Source organism: Engraulis encrasicolus, chromosome 14 (genome assembly GCF_034702125.1).
Source record: "Engraulis encrasicolus isolate BLACKSEA-1 chromosome 14, IST_EnEncr_1.0, whole genome shotgun sequence".
NCBI classification, from domain to species: domain Eukaryota; kingdom Metazoa; phylum Chordata; class Actinopteri; order Clupeiformes; family Engraulidae; genus Engraulis; species Engraulis encrasicolus.
Genome location: NC_085870.1, coordinates 7,575,392 through 7,594,658, shown reverse-complemented (window position 1 = coordinate 7,594,658; position 19,267 = coordinate 7,575,392). Strand labels below are relative to the sequence as shown.

General features: G+C 42.2%; 1 protein-coding gene across 4 annotated transcripts; it reads left to right on the top strand.

Moving 5' to 3' along the window:
- Positions 1-1,364: 1,364 nt before the first annotated feature.
- On the top strand, positions 1,365-18,830 carry agtrap (angiotensin II receptor-associated protein). 4 transcript variants are annotated; one of them, XM_063214843.1, is made up of 5 exons: positions 1,365-1,588; positions 2,009-2,043; positions 2,663-2,771; positions 4,258-4,465; positions 15,601-18,830. In XM_063214843.1, exons 1-5 carry the CDS (start codon positions 1,562-1,564, stop codon positions 15,720-15,722), a joined length of 501 nt encoding a protein of 166 aa, XP_063070913.1. In that variant the 5' UTR covers positions 1,365-1,561; the 3' UTR covers positions 15,723-18,830. The 4 variants fall into 4 exon arrangements, with proteins under 4 accessions (XP_063070913.1, XP_063070912.1, XP_063070915.1 ...); XM_063214842.1 differs by having other exon boundaries at positions 4,258-4,480; XM_063214845.1 differs by lacking the exon at positions 15,601-18,830 and adding an exon at positions 8,466-10,867.
- Positions 18,831-19,267: the final 437 nt, after the last annotated feature.

The window sequence follows — 19,267 nt, the reverse complement described above, 5'->3', positions numbered from 1 at the left end:
GGTGACATGTCAGAGTTCAAAAAGGTGTAACTGTTGCATCTTTGACCGAGACAGCAAGTCTTTGTGATGTATCAAGAGCCACAGTATCCAAGGTAATGACCAAGGTAAATGACACTAAAATGACAGGTGTCTCAGTTATTTTGTCCCCCCCCTGTATATATATTCATGCCTTTTTCTAGACAACTTTTATACTCACATCTGTAAGGAGACAATTTAACTGAAAAATAGGTCATCTTTATTGGTAAGTATTGAGAAAATTGTGTGAAAGTCTGCCATTCTGAAAAACAGAGAACATTTTGAATTTTGGAGCACATAGATGGCCCCAAATTTTCATCTTTTTCAATAGGCCTTCTGGTCTGTAATCCACTGTGAAAACCCTGATAGGACAATAGGCCTAATTTTCGCAGCCATAGACTCTGTATGTGCATTTCAATCATTATTTTCAGCACTTTCCTTTGGATATTGCAAGGTGGCCAACTTTATTTTCATTTCTTTTAATTCAGTCAACCTTTGTAAACATGTATATAAGGAAATAGGACAGAATAGTGCTGAAAGTAGTTAATCGTTCATGAATATCACCTTATAGTACAATGTAATAATGCATGAAAACAAGTCATTTTGGAAAATGGCGGCCATATTGAATTCTGAGCAAAAATTGACGTGGCCCCATGATTTAATTTCTTCCAAAAGGGTTTCCTGTCAGTAATCCACAGAGAAAAGTGCGGTAGGACGAAAGGCCTAATTTTCCCAGCTGATGACCTGTCTAGATGACATGGAACCAGGTGAGGCGGGGGAAATAGAAGAAGCACTGTAAACATGTCAAGAGATGGGGATGTAAGATCAGGATGATTCGGGGAGGACAAGAGATTCACAGTGGCTCACAAATATGTTTTGGGGTTGGTCCACAATTTCAATCAGTGGTATTAATAGTAGGCCTACAAATTGTTCAATAAGACATTACTTCTCGTGTAATGCATTTACACACGCAGGGCCGCTGACAGATTTGGCCAGGCCTAGGACAAAGTCATCTGAAAAGAGTTCCCACATAGCTTGTAATGAATACTCAATTATTGTTGACCCCTTTCTCCCTGGGCCCGGGACATGTGTTATCCTGCCCTGGCAACAAAAGTAGCCGCGCCTGAGGCGGAGGGGGTGATACTTTGTATATCAGCAGCAGTCCTATGATTAATATTTCGATCTGGCAGTCTATCGAATTTTGGCAATCATATTAACTCAGAAATCACTACAGCAAGTTGATGAACTAAATTCAAGTCAGGCCATGGAGGGAAAAACACGTGGTATGGTGATTTAGACCTTTTAAGAGGGTGACTTTCGCAAGACATGAATGGGAACATAGCCGAATTTCACAGAGCGGCTTTGAGTCACGTGGAGGCAGTCAGGCTCCTGTCACATGGTTTGTGTTTGCCGAACTAGCGAAGGAAGGGGTGGGTAAACTTCTACAACGGTGAGAGAGGGTCAGTATGCTACAGAAGTTTATATTGTGGCGAAAAACTTGATAAAGCGAAGGAGTTTGCCCTAAAATCTGCTCTGGTCAGTTATAATGGAAATACCAGCTATAAATCTCAAGGTAAGTTTGTAACACCCCAGCTGTAAAACAGGATTTTGTTCTACTTTGTCAGATGTTATGGCTGAAACTTCTGAGTGACAGATGCTGTTGATGTGGGTACGTTCTGGTTTTCTGGTCGCGGTTGTTTCATAAAACCTATACTGTAGCCTAAATAGTAACAAATGTTGGAACAGTTACATTGTACTGTCTTTAACTAAAATGCTTCCTTCAGTGATACAATTGTTTATGCTCTGGAGCTAGAGTGAGTCTAGAGTTCTCGTGATTCTGTTATTGTCCAAGGAACTATGTCTCAAGACTACGTTAGCCTTTTTAGACGTGTGCTCACCGTTCCTCACCCAGGCGCGAAACTGCAGGCGATTAGTAGTCTAAACGTGATGAAAAACTTGTCCGCATTAACCTCCTATCGTTTGTTCCTTGCAGGCAATTGTAGTGGTGCACTGGTTGCTGACTGTCTGGTAAGTGAACCCCACCCCCAAACCTTTTTTCCACTCACCTGAGGAATTTCTCTCATTGGCTTAGCCAGCAGGTTTCAGCTTTTCAGGTCTGTTAGTCAAAGGGAGAAGAAGTGGATAACTGTGTCTCCCCCAGGACCAAGCCAACAGCCAACCTACACCTCCTTACCAAATTGTTCATTGTTTGCTGAGCCATGAAGAACTCTTGAAAGTTTCAAAAACGTCAGGAGCTTACTTGGCATACATAGGCTATCTGAAGTAGAACTAGTCGTCATCATCAAGGGCATGACACCAAATTCTAGGCCCATTGCACAACCTGGACTTTGTGTGTGTGTGTGTGTGTGTGTGTGTGTGTGTGTGTGTGTGTGTGTGTGTGTGTGTGTGTGTGTGTGTGTGTGTGTGTGTGTGTGTGTGTGTGTGTGTGTGTGTGTGTGTGTGTGTGTGTGTAAAGCTCTTTGGGTCAACTATGGTTGTGATGCATGTTCAAAATACATCTGATTTGATATGACTTGACAAGGTAACCCCCATCATCATAACGAAGATATAGGCCTAATGTCTACAAGATGTGCATGTTTCTGTGTGTGTCTGTGTGCCTATAAAGAGTGTGTGTGTCTTTCCACAGGGGCTGCATGGCATGGCTCCCTCCATCCTACGCTTGGGGCAACTTCACCATGCTAGCTGTTGGTGTCTGGGCAATAGCACACAGAGACTCCATTGATGCAGTAGTAATGGTGGGTCACGTTAGTGCGGCATTATACATTCACTTTCTCTTCAAAATAATTCTGGTTACAAGTGTAACTTTTGAATTTTCAATTTGGAGCACCCTACCTTTTCCTCATACTCTTAGAATATTAGATGCTTAGACTATTTGACAATTAACGGCGTCAACTCTGCTCTATGGGTTGGACTGATAAAAAAAAAAAGGTGTATCTTTGTGCCCATAAACTGAGTGCAGTTCCAGTTGTATAGTATTGTCACTGCTTGAATATGATTGCACTAAATTCATAGGCACTGGACTCATTTGGTCCTGTGATTTCTCTCTCTCTCTCTCTCTCTCTCTCTCTCTCTCTCTCTCTCTCTCTCTCTCTCTCTCTCTCTCTCTCTCTCTCTCTCTCTCTCTCTCTCTCTCTCTCTCTCTCTCTCTCTCTCTCTCTCTCACACACACACTTTTCGTTATTAGAGGCCACATAATTAGGGGTGTTTTTTTTATTCCAGAGTCCATCCTTTTATGTTGCAAAAAAATACATCTAGTTTCAGTAATCCATGTCCTTGAACAAAACAAACAAATATTATTAGATATGAATAAGAGAATTATCTCTGTTCTCACTCTGTCACACATGTCCTTTCCCCCTCCTCCTAACCCCTGCTCCGCAGTTCCTATTGGGCATGGTGGTGTCCATCCTCATGGACATCATCCAGCCTGGCATCTTCACATATTCTAATATATTCTCATAATATAGAAACTTATTTTTACCTCTGCCAAGGAGGTAATGTTTTCGGTCGCGTTGGTTTGTCTGTCTGTTTGTTTGTTTGTCAGCAGCATAACTCAAAAACTAATCAACGGATTTGTGGAGTTGTTGATAATGACCCAAGGAACAAGTGATTAAATTCTGGTGGTGATCCAGATCACGAACCGGAAGCAGGACTTTTAAAAAAGATTCTGTCAGCAGGATAACTCGAAAACTAATCAACTGATTTGGACGAAACTTTGTGGAGTTGTTAGTAATGACCCAAGGAACAAGAGATTAAATTGTGGTGGTGATCTGGATCACGAACCGGAACCGGGACTTTTGAAAAGATTCTTCACCATTGTTGACCTATATATCTAGACGCCCCTAGTGACCAGAAATTGAATTGCGGGGACTCCACAAAAAGAAGGCAGAAAGACTTGGGGTGTAACATAGTCAAATGTTCTATCAAGCAGCTTCCTTGGCGGAGGCTTGCGCTCTCTGAGTGCCTCTAGTTTTAATCCTGTGATTTCTCCAACCGTCACACATGTCCTTTCCCCCTCCTCCTAACCCTGCTGCTCCGCAGTTCCTATTGGGCATGGTGTTATCTATTCTGACCGGCATCATCCATTTTGACATCTTGAAATATTTTAATATAATCTCATAATATAGAAACTTTTTTTTTTTTTACTATTTTTTTAATCCTTTGATTTCTCCCTCCGTCACACACGTCCTTTCCCCCTCTTCCCAACCCCTGCTCCGTCCGCAGTTCCTTTTAGGCATGGTGGTGTCCATCTTGACCGATATCATCCACTTTGGCATCTTCTACCCCACGGCGGAGGCCCTGGTGGAGAGGAGGGACACCTTCCGCTTCAGCGTGGGCATGGCCATCCTCAGCCTGCTCCTCAAGCCCGTCTCCTGCTTCTTCGTCTACCAGATGTACCGGGAGAGGGGCGGCGAATACAACGTCAACTTCGGTAAGTGGAACTACTGTACGTATTTTTCTTTCTTTTTTTTTCTTTTCTTTTTTTTAAGCACACGTCAGGGTGGTGCAACCACAGCTAATGCCACTGTTGTACGGATTAAATGCTATTTTTTTGTTTTTATGGGATTATCTAAGAAGTATAGTCATTGCTTGCACATTAAGCACAAAGGATATAAGTTGATATTTAATTTGTGGGCATTAGCTGTGGTTGCCCCACCTTTCTACTACTAATTAGACGTCATTGACCCATATGCAGTAGGAGCAACTTGTTTTTCCCTCTTCCGTGCGTGTACAACACAAATGTGTGTTGGATTAATAGAGATTGCCCAGACCTGGCAAGGACCTTGCATGGTGCAGTTAACCCATTGACGCCTAAGGCACCTGCAAAAAAGGGTGCTGAATGCCTGAGCCCTTTTTTAAGAAAAGCTGCCCTCAGCCTCTACAAACCTTAATATCTCAGCTTCTGAAGCGCATGCAAATATGCACTAAGTTGCATTTAAACGCTAAGACCCTCATCTTTCATTAGAATGTGTTCATTCATCTCAAACAAACGGAGATTTTTAATAAAGTTGTCTCAAATCTCATGAGCATGAATGTTGGGTAATGTAGCTCCAGGCACCAGGGTCAATGTTGTGCAACGCAACATCAGGCATCAATGGGTTAAATTCAGTGGCTCCTATTGTATGTGTGACTTGTGGTACACAGAGAATCATTTGATATATGGTAATATGTGCTGAGAGTTCAGGATGTATGAAACGCAGCAAGTAGCACTATGGACCAATCTATAAGAAAGAGGTAGCAGAATGTAGCAAACCAGTGCATCAGTTGAACTCGAACTTGCACGTGTCCCAGTGTTGGGTGGTTTGTTCCAGGTAAATGATAAGTGTTCCATCGTTTTGTCTGTGAAACATCAAATGTCAAAGATAATGACCGCAAAAGTAAGAAGAATATCCCTTTGTATCTCCCATAGGGATGCAAACGATTCATCGATTAATTGACTTTAATCGATTAATGTTTTAATCGATTAAAAAAACATTAATCGCAATTAATCGCCAATTCAACTGACAAGAGACCCAGGTGAAATGTGCATGTGAAGAGTGTGTGTGAAGAGGGGTGTGATTAGTTAGAATATTTAAATCACCTTTGGATTAAAGAATTTAAAGGGGCTCCAGGTAGGATTAAAAGTTTAATTAATCACGGTCCCGAGTCAGCCAATGCTTATGCGAGTCTTTAGTAAGTGAACGATGGCTGTCGTGATCACATCCACGGTCCGCTGTCAGAAAACCCCACATGCAAGTTTTGGCAGCGCGGTCCGAGGGAGTGTCGTGGGAAACACTTATCATGAAAACAACGCTTTACATACCATATTCAGATTTGTATCAACTGCTGGCATTCCGGGATGAAAAACAGTCTCACATTGAGTTTATTTGAACAGCATTTTTTCATTACGGTGTAGATTCTGAGACAGGCATGCCACGGGCAGCTTGCAAATGACGTCATCCTACCTAGTGCCTCTTTAAATAGAACTCATTTAAATGTAGCACTTTATCTAAATTTTTTAATTAAAATTTTTAGATTTAGTAGGGTTTTTTTCGAGAAACATTGAGACGCCGCTTATCAATTAATCGTAAGTCGATCGATGAGGCAATCAACTAACGATTAAGGAATTAATCCATCATTTGCATCCCTAATCTCCCAGGTGATTGTGACAATCTTGACACTTTGGTGATCCACATTTGTGCTTTTTAAAGATGTGATGCATGTGCTGGCTGTGCATGTGTGGCAGATGCCCTCATGTTTCCTAGACTTGTGGATAAAATAAAATGTTGACCATGAAAAGTTTGTTGCTGAGTGAATTTGGAGATGGCATATCTTCTGAGTGTTTGAACGGCGATGTTTTGAAGCTGAAGAGTACAGAAGAGAGGAGAGGAGAGGAGAGGGGGAACTAGAGGCCCAGGCTAATTAACTTAGCAGGACGCTTGGTCACAAGACGAATGCTCCTGATACATCCAGCTCCTTCTAATGTAAAGCCTGGACCAGATAAGAGCGGACTCGACAGCAGTTAAATGAATTGATGATTCTCCATCCTACCACCACCACCACAGTAGATGCTCTCTTTGAAACAAAGTAGAGTGCCATTTTGTATGGGGATGGAGTTGTAATTATGAAATACATCAGCTGTCTGTGTGTGTGTGTATGTGTGTGCGCGTGCGTGCGTGTGCGTGTGTGCGTGCGCGGTCATAGGGGAGAAGGCGTGCGTGCTGTAGCAGATTATGCCATTACGTGACTTTGCAAAGAAAGGCAGAGTTTCAAGAAATGTTTGAAACTGTCCTATGTGGCCACAAAGCACTTTTTAATATTTCCCGTAGAGATTATATTGTTTCTGGCTAATTAAGAGATCAGCGTCCTTCTAAAACAAAATTTTCCACAGACTGATGACTAATTACGGCGGTTTATAGATGTTTCTTTTTAAATATGTATATCAACGGCGGAGATGGTTTTTGGTTAACCTCCCACTGTGTCACCGAGGAGGCTTGCACCAAGGATATGATGGTCATTAGAATATTTTTCAAGAGTGGCTACAGAATGTGTGAAGGCGAAAGATGGCGCTATGCTTCAGAGAGCAAGCAAGAAATGGAGAAAGAGGGAAGAGGAGGACATTGGGAGGACAGAGAGAAAAAGACAAACAGAAGAAAAGAAAAAAAGAGAGAGAGACATTTACATGCTGTCCCTCCACCATGGTGGCAGTGAACATGTGATGAAGAGCCCGTCAGAGTTAGAGTGATGAATCATGGGAAGTGTGTGTGAATGCGTGCGTGCGTGTGAGGATTCTTATTTCACTTCCACTAGTGTCTGTTCTAAATCGGCTGAAGACTTCAGCAGAGTGTGCACCTACTGTATCAAGTGCATGTACTGTATCTTGATTAAGTATGGTCACTCTAGTCTATGGGGTAGCATAGGGATGAAGCGGTGTGTGGAGTGTGGTGGATGGCTGCCAGGCATCTTACGAACATGACGAGTAACACACACACACACACACACACACACACACACACACACACACACACACACACACACACACACACACACACACACACACACACACACACAAACATCAATTTGAGACTGAAAAGGGCAAGCAAGCAGCTTTCGCAATCATGGTTTTTTTTTCATCATGCATTACTCAAGTCTCCTCAAACTTCTATCGTGAGTGAGTGAGTGAGTGAGTGAGTGAAATTAAGAGATAGAACAAGACAGGGGGAGAGAGAGGGAGTGAGTGAGTGAGAGAGTGAGTGTGAGTTTTAGGTGTACTTGTTGACCTGTTTTGTTGGAATGGCTGTGGCGTGCCGTACTGTGTAGAGCTTACTGTTGGCTGCCATGCATCAGGCATCAGGCCGGTGTGATATAATCATGTGCCGCCCGGGGATGATGGAGGGGGCGAGAGGAAATGGGTCACCCTCAGACAGAAGTCCACCCAGCGTCCTTGTCACACTGACGTCCCCAGAGTCTGTACAGTAGCCACAAGACAACTTCTTTATTTATGTGGACGATTGGAAACAGGCCTATCAGTGGATGTCATGCCCTCTATGTAGGCCGAATGTATAGATGCATGACGATGTGGAGGGAGCAATGGTTGTTTTCAGCCAACCATTTCGGTGGGTCATTTTTGCAAAACAAAAGGTTAATTGGCTTGGGAACAGTGTGGGACTGTTTGTGAGCAGAAGTTGTGTAGGTGCAACTGCTGTATTTAGGCTTTTGTGTCTTTGGGGGTTAGCAATAGCATGTGTCTTTCATCTTCTTCACTAATATGCTCCCATCCCAACTGGCTGTGAATCATTGCTGCCTTGTTGTCCTTTACTTGTATGTGTTGTGTATCTGTTTTTTTCCCTCTGTTCATGTCCTCCTTCCTTTTCCCCTCATACTCATCTCCTCCTCCTCCTCCTCTCTTCCCGTTCCCTCCATCCTTCACCCAATGTCCTGTTTCTCCTCAGATCTGGAGACCTCAGTGGACAGTCGCTGCACCACGGACAGTGCAGACAGCAATTTTCGTCGCTATTAGATGTCATTCGCTATCATCTCCCTCTCTCTCTCTCACACACCCATTCTGTACCCTGTCTTTTTCCGCTCCCCCCTCCAAGCTTCCATTCCCAACTCTTTTTTTTTTCTGATTACCGTCTTCTGTTCACCTGCTCACCTCTCCTCCTTCTCTCTCTCTCCCCTCTGCCCTTTCTTTTGTCTGTCGTTTCTTCTACCTGTCTGTCCCCTGGAGATACTGTGACACATCATAAGGGAGTGCTTCTTAGCTGCTGTGGGAAGCCTTGTTTCCCCCTCTCTGGATATATGGTCTGGTCTGTGCGCTGTCGTATCTGTCTGTGCTTCTGTTCTGTCATTGTGGATGTGCCATCTGTCCAATCCATGTACTGTCTGTATAATCATCCTCTTGTGATTTAAACCCTGACTTTTAAAAAGAATTAATAGTACACTGCAAAGAGTGCTGAAACCACTTTCAAGAAGTATGCAATTAAATAAATAAGCAAACGAAAATACGGCAATTCAATTAAATAATGAAATGATGAGCTTGTTTAAATGTTGGGTTAAATGGGAATGCTTAACTAAGTTCATAGTACTTATGTAAGCAAAAATATTGGGTAAAAATATTGCTAGTTACACCAAGCTTGAAAGGTCTATGTAGCCCTTGATGTTGGTTCTAAGGAGCACTCTTTACAGTGTACTCTGTTTCTTCATCCTCACTGCTGAATTTGTGTTTCATATGCATGTGATGCATGTTTTTTTCCTTGTAGTTTTATTTGTACTGTTAAATTATTGATTTATACACACTTCATCAGATTGAGCATCCAAATATTAAACACAATGTGTCGTCAGTGTTCGAGTGGTATAACGATTTCAAATTCAACTCGCTGCGTTAACAGTTAGATTGATTCTAATTGGCTTATTCTGTTGCTGTTGCATTCCGGCCGAGTCTAAACTCGATAATCTAAATGAAGACTTAAGAGGGGGGAAGGGGGTTTGAAGGTTTACAAAGTCATGCCGACAGGCCTACCAGGGAGCCTACTTGAATGAAACATTTGTGTGGCCATCACACACATGCACACACACACATACACATGTGTGTGCACACAGATTCTTGCCGCAACATTTTCACCAGTTCTAAACTTGTAGTTATATTAGCTGCGTGTCTTATTTCATTTACGTTCTGCATGGCAGTGAGCCCTCGACATGCATATTCTAGACAGTGCATGAAAAGACAAAATATAATATATGTTTTAGTAAAGATGTAGAGGATATGGCAGAGGTACATTTATTTTATTTTTGAGCGTGCAAGTTCTCACCGTAACATACAGTAATTGTAATTGTGAAAAGTGTACAACCACTTTGTCTGTATTTAAATAGTAATTTATTCACAAGTTTTATAAGTGATATTTTTAAATAAATTGTGACCAAGAAAATGCATTGGAAAAACCCTCCCTCCTCCTTTTGTTACGACTACCATTTCTGTGTTGCATGAAGAATATTTGCCACTGTTTTGAATGATTCAACAGCATAAGTAGCTGAAGGTCAAAACGCTTTAAAAAAGCGCACAGTCTATTCATCTCACATCTTCCTCAATGACAAAGAGAAAATTCACCAGTATGGGGGTGACTGATTTGTATTCTGTCATTGTTCCTAAGAGGATATGTGTCCAATAACCCTAGTCTTAGAAACTCATCTCGAGGCTGGCTAAATATGATTATGACCGAATATTGGAGAAGGGAGAGGTGTGTAAATTGCAAATCCGTTTTGGAGGCAGATGTCTCCAATGTCTCCCGAGGGATCGGATATGACTTCATTCATTCACTAAAAGGAATTCAGTGGAGCATTGTGTGATTGTGCGATTTGGGGAAATGACCACTACATCACTGTAGATAAGATTGAATTGTTTATATACAGATGGTTAATATCCCTCTATCATAGTGGCAAAAACACAGTAGAAGAAGGTACAGCACGCTGATATGCACCTATCATACAGTGCTACTTGAAAGTATGCGAACCCTTTGAGCAGTTGAGATGCTAATGTTGTTTACCATGTTTTTCTAGTTGTATCATCACCCTTTTATTTATGTATGAAATGTCAGACATGTTTCAACATCAATTGCTTGTACTTGTTTTGTGGATTTTCTTTTAAAGTAGCCTAAAAACTACATGAAACGTGGAATTATGGTCTAGCAAAATTAAGTGAAGCCCCCAGCAGCATTGTTTAAGTTAAGCAGCTAACAGACTCAGGTGACACGTGTGTGAGTGCTTAATTGACCAATGAAATGAGACATCATTGGGAAAGGAAGTGGCCTGAGCCAATTAAAAGAGAGCAGAAGCCAACCAAACCCAATTGGTTCCACATTGGTACACATCAACAATGCTAAGAGGAAAGGGGATTTCCAAGGACATGAAAAAGAGGGTAGTGACACCGACACCCCATCAGTGCAAAAACATTGACCATGTCCACAAGGTTCACATACTTTCAAACAGCACTGTGCGTATATGGGCAACATACCCCATGGGGGCCCAGGTTCAAATCTGGCCTGGATCATTTTCCAACTCTTCCCTATGGGGGAGCATGGCAAATTGGGTCCACATAGAATATGTTCCTCAATAATCCTCCATGCTGGGTGCTGAGTAGAGATGTACAGGATCCAAGATCCGGTTCCGGATCCGGCAGGATAATAGGGGTTTTTCAGACTATCCGGATCCGGTTCCAGGATCCAGGATCCGGTAGCCGAGGCTTTTAAGTCAAAATAGTTTGAGCCAACGTGATAAAAAGGGCCCACGTGTGTGAGTAGGCTATGTGTTTCAACCCTTTTGTAGGATCCGGTATCCGGTTCCGGATCCGGCAGGATCTTAAGCAGTGGATCCGGTATCCGGCAGGATCCTAAAAATCAGGATCCGGTGCATCTCTAGTGCTGAGTGACTAATTAAGAGCTGTGGGGCCTAGTCTTCCGAGGTGGTTTTACTCTACTGTGTATCCCGTAGGCAAAATGCACAAGGAGGGATTTAGAACGGGGATTGTGTAGCGGGCCATGCAGAATGTTTTTTTTAAAAGACTTTAGTCTCTACCAACCCAGCTATGAACAGGATGTAATCAATCTCAGTGCAGTACAATGCATGAAATATTTAACTTAAAGGTGCACTGTGTAAGATTGTGGCCAGAATAGTTATTGCTATTACTATGCTTCTGATTGAAATCTTGCTGCCTTTTGCCAAATTTGATCTTTTCATGAATAGTTACAAAGTAATGATATAACTAACTACAAAATAAAATAAATAAAATAATACAAAAACAACTAGTATTTACTAATATGACCAAAGTTCTGTAAGTTTTGCAGCTAAAAATGTCTATTTCTGGAAATTCAAAATGGCGGACCATGGAAAAGATCCCCTTTTTCATGTATGAAAACTATGATTTTCCCAGTTATGTTGAATACTTGATGGTGGTGGTAAGTATTTGTTAAAAAGCTATCATTTGTGAATGGGCAGGATGAATTCTGGAAATGAGCTACTAAAAATATTACACAGTGCACCTTTAATCTCTCTCATTGTCCTTAGTGTACAAATACAGAATTACATTTAATGTTGTTATCGGGAACACGGAAAAATGCACTCAGAAGTGGCTCAGAAGTGTACATATCTTTCCTCATGTGACTGAAAGAGCTTTCAGAAATAGTATCACCATTGTGCCACAGCTCTCTCGTCCCCCAGGGCTTGAGTGTGCGTGCGTGCGTGCATGTCTGGGGTGGACCTGCCAACGAGGTGGAACACCGCATGAGGCAAAGGGGTAGGAGATGATTACAGTCGTACAGACTGCGGCATATCAGCCTGGGGGGCCCAGACTGCTGCTTTTATCATCCTCTTATTGATTTTGAAAACCTGTGGGTACACTCTGGCCATGACAACATGTCATTAGGAGACAGACTGGAGGGGGAGAAAGGGAGGCTCAGGATAGGGGGGTGGGGGGTTGTTAGGCTCTGGAGTGATGTCGGGGGAGTCTGGTGTCTGTTGTTTGCAATGATGTAGCTCATCGCTGGCTTACAAGTGTACATGTAATCCATAGTTGAAATACACAGGTCAGGTATAGTGCTATTTGCACACATGCCACACATCCTCTACACCTTGTACTGTTACATTGAGTTTTTATATTCCAGTACTTTCTGAATTGGCCATGTAAATATCACGGTGTTTTATCATTTACTATTTGAAAGACATGGCTAGAAACAAAACTATTTCCCTGAAACCTGCTAGTTCCTGTTACTGTCCGCTACTTCCACCTTCCTGCACCACATGAGCTGCAAAACCATTTCCACCATCACGTTTTTTTCCTCCGTCCTCCCTTGACCTTGTCATGTTGTAAATTTCAAAAATGATCCGACATTCAAATTACCGCAAACCTGGTATACTGCACCCTACTAAATAGAATAATATACTGCATACTGCAAAATCTAAACCGTGTTACCCATTGGACTACAGTGGGGTGGTGCACCTGGTTCAGGTGGTAGAGGAGCTTGTTTGGCAACCAGAAAGTTGCCAGTTCGAGCCCCGCTCTTTCTGACCCCCATCGGCCACCAGTGTGTGAATGTGACTGTCATGGGTGAACGTGAGGCATACATGTAAAGTGCTTTGAGTGCTCACTAGTCCATTTACCATTTACAGTCGGCCAAACTTAAAGGGGAACTCCACTTTTTTTAACATTAAGGCCATTTTCTGAGTGGTCTGCAATGTTTTAGAGTGCCCCTCACCGTTTATTTCATGTTTGTGGCAGTCTCTGTTATTTGGCTTTTATCTCAACCAGCTTTAGAATGCCCGTCTATGGGCACCTGAAACTCTGTTCTTAAAATCACCTTAAACTTTTGTTTTTCGAAAGTCTACAGCTCACAAAGTGGTTAGGGATGTTCATTAGCAGTCCCTAACAAATTTCAAGGCGAAATATGGCTTTTTTAATTGCCATTTTGTGAAAGAAAGTGAAAGTGAAAGTGAAACTTAATTTACAAATTGCTACATAAAACACACATAAAACACGACAGATGCCATATTTCGATACAAAAATTGTTAAGGAACACCAGTGACTGCTGCTGAACACTTGGTAAGTTGCATATTCTTGAAAACAAATGTTAAAGGTAATTTTAAGAACAGAGTTGCAGGTGCCCATAGACGGCCATTCCAAAGCTGGTTGAGATCAAATCCAAAACAGCCAAATAACAGAGACTGGCCTTAATGTTCAAAAAAGTGGAGTTCCCCTTTAAGACAATACTGTACAGTCGGTCAAAAAAGTGTTTAGTCAGCCACCAATTGTGTTCTAACGGGCTTCTTTCATCTTTCTTAAGTGGGAGAACTTGCACAATTGGTGTCTGACTAAACACATTTTTGCCCAACTGTATAGGTTTCAAATGGGGTTTGACATCAAGAGTTATTTTTAATTTACATCACATTGTATTTTGAATATTAAATGATTATCCAATTTAAATTTAACTCAAATAACAAGATTTAACTCAAATAATGAGGCACTAGGACAGAGAAAAAGGACATGAGCTTGGAAGACACCATTTGCACCACATTGAGTGACCCAAATAAAGCAGGTAGCTGGCGCAGGAGAGGGAATGCTCTGCCCGTGCCGTATTCTTTGCCCAATGCCCGAGAGCCTTTGTCAGCAGTAGCGGTTTCACACTATACTACTTCCGGCACAGTAGCTCCTGATCTAGCTCTGTGTTCCCTGTGCCCGAGGCTTATTCCTGTTCCAGTCAATCTGTGCCTGCCTACCTGTGTGTGTCTGTGTGTGTGCAAAAACATGCCATTGGCATGCTCTGCCGACATACAGTATATAGTATGTAAACAAATTGAAAAGTACAGTAGATGCCCTAGCTTCTTCTGTGGTTAAATATGTGAATGGGTGCTCCTTACGTATATGTAATTGGCACTGGCGCTTAAGGTAATTAACAAAGCCAATTGGAGCCAATTTTTGGTCCCCTAGGGGAATTTCTTTCTCTGCACTTTATCCCATTTGGACTAGTGAATCACATGGAAGTACACACACTAGTCCGTAGCAGTGGGCTGCCTGCTGAGCGGCGCCCGGGGAGCAGTGTGGGGGTTAGGTGCCTTGCTCAAGGGCACTTCAGCCGTGGTCCGGTCGGGCATTGAACCGGGAACCCTTGGGTTGCCAACCCAGTGCTCTAACCACTGAGCCACGACTGCGGTTTTATACATGATTAATGAGCTGGACTGGCCAGCATCAGATGATTCAACCCAAGACATACAGTACACAGTGCAGATGTATAATGTCTTGATGCTTTGCATATGTCATAATGAGAAGTTGTAGTTGGTTCTACATTGTCATTATTTTCATTATCGTGAGGTAATAAGTTAAACAGACACTCAAATATGGGTGACTTGTTTGAAGACGATGGAAACGGGGGGTCCATGCAGAAATGCAGATTGTGTTGGTGTGCTTTCACAAGTGCTTTTTAGTAAACGTCAACAGCCACGGATTTGGTCGAGGGCACGGAATTGGTGTGTCTGTATGCTAATCGCTTTCAAAACAATGGTGTATGTATTCCCTTTTCACCACTTCTCCACCTTCATGGAGGCTCAGATTAGTGTATTGATTGATACTAGTCTGAATGAAGTACGGCTGTCAGTAAAATAATGCTAATTTAGCACCTTTTTCATTATACACATCCAAATGAGTTATTGGCCTGCTCTCGAAAGCAGTTAGGCCTGCACTGTGCACATGAAACATGCATAACGGCCTCAGTAATTGAGACAGTTGTGTGTGTTGCCCTCTGTGGTTTGTAAATGCCTGCTGTGTGTGTAGATACAGGTATATTGCTATATTGGAGCATTCATACACTTTGATCAGATGCCATATTGTAGTTTTTTTTTAGCATTGTCAGCATTCCAGTATAGGACTGTAAGGCCCTTACAGGATAAACATTATAAATATGTTTAGACATAAGTGTAATATCATTTCCCCACCATCTTAATCCTAATTTTACATCATCATGCAGACTTTGTTTGTCAATAGGGGGATAACTAAAAGGAGTGGTTCCCTCTCACAAACCTTGCTTTTTGTTGTCTATCTCTCAGGTTTCCCTACAGTGACACGCAATCGAGATGCCTACCAGTCAATTGACCAACAGGAGCAGCAGTCTGGTGGTACAGCCAACCCATTCGGCCAGGGAGAAACCAAACCAGCACGATCCTACTGAGAGCCCTAATGATCTACTCTGCTGAACAACTGTGACAATGCTGTTTATGTGTCTGTATTTTTTTTTACTATGACTTTGACAAGTTTATGGTGTTTTATGTGCAAAGGAAGTGTATCTGTTACTGTCAACACTTAAAGGAAAGAGTTTTTGTTACACTGCTAAATAGCACACATAGCATTAGTGATCTCTGTGTTACATTGGGGGCATTCCAATATGCGACCTTGCGTCCTCCACTTGGGCTTGTGGCCTCACGTTTTGCTGATGCCCCGCCTCCGTGGAGAAAACGATTAAGTTTCCCCACTGTCAGCCTAGCCAAAACAATTTTTGGGGGACTATTCTTCATTTACCATCCTGTTTGAAAATGAGAAAATGTCTTGACAATTGAGCTTTTCCGAGATATTGAAATATAATGCTGTTGTCAGTGATGTCATCACGATGTATTACTTCCTGGTACGAGGCCTCAAGCACAAGTGGAGGACGCAAGGACGCATATTGGAATGCACCCAGAGGGTACGTTGTTACTCTACAGAAATGTGTTTAAATACCTGCATGTAGGTCAAATGCTGGATATTCCATCGCCTTACTGATTGTCAGATATACACTTGTGCACTGGTGTAACGCATGTACTTCAGGCCCCCCTGCAAGCTGGCAAGAATGGGCCCCCGAACGAAAAAAGAGGGCCTAACATCATGTGGAGGGGGCCCGTTTCTTCAAGTCAAGGGCCAATGAGGGCCCCCCTGCCTCGTATGGGCTCCCCTCCCTCGCGGGGGCTGTGGGGGTATACATTACGCCCCTGCACTTGTGTTTCACACAGGAAAGAGTGCACCTTTTCTGTTTTTCCTGTAGTTCTAGTTTTATAGCTGATCAAAGCCCTATTATACATTGTCATATTATATCAATAGGTCAATTTCCCAGTCATTTCTTTTGAAATGTGTTGGAGCAAGTAATGACAATACCTCTGGCACGTGATGCTGTGCACTTTGCTGAAGTGGGCTTCATTGAGTGGAGCTAATAATAATACTAAGGTCTACATTTATGAATGTGACCTGTTTAACTTTTCCATTCCACAATCACACTAGCGTTCTTTTCTCATCATTCCCCCCATTTTCATTTTAACGAGACATACAATTTTGCTTTCGTGGCGGTTCTCAACAATTTATAATGTTCATGATGACTGGGTGTGCCATGACGGACATTTCTCTCCCTCTCAATGTTTCTCATTAGATGGGTTCGCCTGTTCCGTGTTTCAATAATAACCCCCTATTTTTTTTCCTTGCTCTAAATCCAGGAAAGGCTTGAAGTTGAAGATTCAGACGATTTAAAAAAAAAAAAAAAAAAATCACATGTTGATCATGTCAGTGCACTAGTGCCCCAAAGCCCTATGCAAATATTGACATTTTCCATTGATTTTCTTTTCTACTAGAAGATAACACACCAGTTTGATGATTATATTAAACTTTCATATAGCCTATCTATTCACACAAACAAGGTAACATTTCTAACGCAATCATGCATGAACTGGGAAAACCGCTCAGTTTTGCTAGCCAGGCACCATGCCCATCTCAAATCATACCAGCAGCTAATTTACACCAGCAGTTCTGCACTTTTCCTCTCGCCAACAATTCTCCGTTAATGGACTGCACTCCTGTGCCTCTGCCGTTGTGCCTGACTTCCCGCTATTTCCTATTGAAGCCTCATTAGCATTGCAGGCTAGTGAAGCGTGCTTGTCCTCCCCTCAGACGCAATCTGCTTTTAAATTTACATCTCCCTGCTGTTGCGTATCCTATATTTGTCATTCTTAACAAGTGTCCATAGGAATCACAGAAGAGCTGAAGTAGATGGAGGTCTGTCCTTTCTTCACTACTGCATAACACACACACACACACACACACACACACACACACACACACACACACACACACACACACACACACACACACACACACACACTTTGATAGCTCTCGGGGAGTTTAAGTGTTTCTTCTGAGTTTTGGGCCTTCCTTCTGATCTTGAAGCTCAAAGTGATGGAGCTCCATGTGGATTGCAGAGGAAATGTGTCTTATGAGTTAAGAGTCGTTGTGTGACATCTCTGTTGGCTTCCCTGTCAAGCACGGGGAGGTGGGCTGTCATCACTCAGTGTGAGATGTTTACACTTTACCTCAACAACAGCAGTGACAAGTCAGGTTAAAGTAAAAATAGGATAAACACGGAACGACATAGAGTTCTGTTGAGACCTTTGAGAAACGAGCCAAATATAAATGCCACCACCAGCTCAATTATTTCTTCACTTTTGTAGGCCCATGTTGTTGGTGTGGTTGGTTCATGTGAACAAAATGCACACAAGCACATTCAGAATCATGAATTATTTTGTTCTTTGGTACATTTAAATTTTGTTCTTTGGTACATTTTCATTTTGTTCTTTGGTACATTTCAAACAACGCGTTGTATTGCATTGTATTGTATTCGTTGTTTTCCCTGTTAGTCATTCCTGAAGTGTTGATTCAAGGTGTTCAAGGTGTCATCTTCATGATGTTTCTGTGAGTGCGTTTTAATATGCGACCTTGCCTCCTCCACTTGCGCTTGTCTCCTCGTCCCGCCTCCTGGCCCCTCCTCCGTGGAGAAAACGATAAAGTTTCCCAGCTGTCCTGTCAGCCTAGACACAACAACTTTTGAGGGACTTTATTTCATTCACCATCCCAATTGCAAATGAGAAAAAGACTCTACAATTGAGCTTTTGCAAGATATTGAAATATGATGCTGTTGACAGTGATGTCATCATGACGAGAAGCAAGTGGAGGAGGCAAGGTCGCATATTGCAACGCACTCTTGGTCTCTGCAGCAACCTGACTGCAACCTTCTGAAAACTGGGTAGGCCTAAGAGAAGCACTCAAGCACACAATTTGTTACGAGTATAGTTTCCTTTCATTTTTTACATTTTGTATGTCATCTCAATCCTAGCTTGTTTTTTGTACTTCTAAATTGAGTGATTAAAAATGCACCAAGACACCACCGTCCTACCAAATTGGATGGCTGGATTCCTTTTATCTGTCAGTCTCCATCCTCGTCTCGCTGCAAGCAGTTCTCAATAAACAGACTGATGACATGCCATCGATGCCTCAAGTGTGTCTGTCACTTCTTTTGATTTGCTTTGACCACTTGACCCTCTGAAATGACTTGACAGTTGAAGTACATTTTCCAATGCAAACACTTTGGCAATGTGATTTTCTCCAGAGGCCTTGGACTGTGGCCCTACTGTGTTGTGCAGAGCTTAACAAGATGACTTCTGGACAATGGGTCTGTTGTAGTGGGGTAAATGCATTCTTCAACCCACTGCAACCTCACTGGGGTTGACTTTAAAAGGAAAAGGCCATTGATTGAACAAGGTGTGCTTGTTTTCAGTTGATCTATTACATTTATAATAATGTTTTTTTAATGCATTACTTGATGCATTCTACCACCATACAGTTTATTTAATTAGTTGATTTGTGTGTGTGTCTGTGTGAGTGTGTGTGCGTGTGATTTCAGGCTATGATATTACATTATAT

Bases quoted from the DNA above. Each gene is read 5' to 3' on its own strand.
- agtrap (XM_063214842.1), top strand. From the start codon at position 1,562: ATGGAAATACCAGCTATAAATCTCAAG. The intron at 1,589-2,008 runs GTAAGTTTGTAA...TGTTCCTTGCAG, and splicing joins TACCAGCTATAAATCTCAAG to GCAATTGTAGTGGTGCACTG. The intron at 2,772-4,257 runs GTGGGTCACGTT...CTCCGTCCGCAG, and splicing joins CCATTGATGCAGTAGTAATG to TTCCTTTTAGGCATGGTGGT.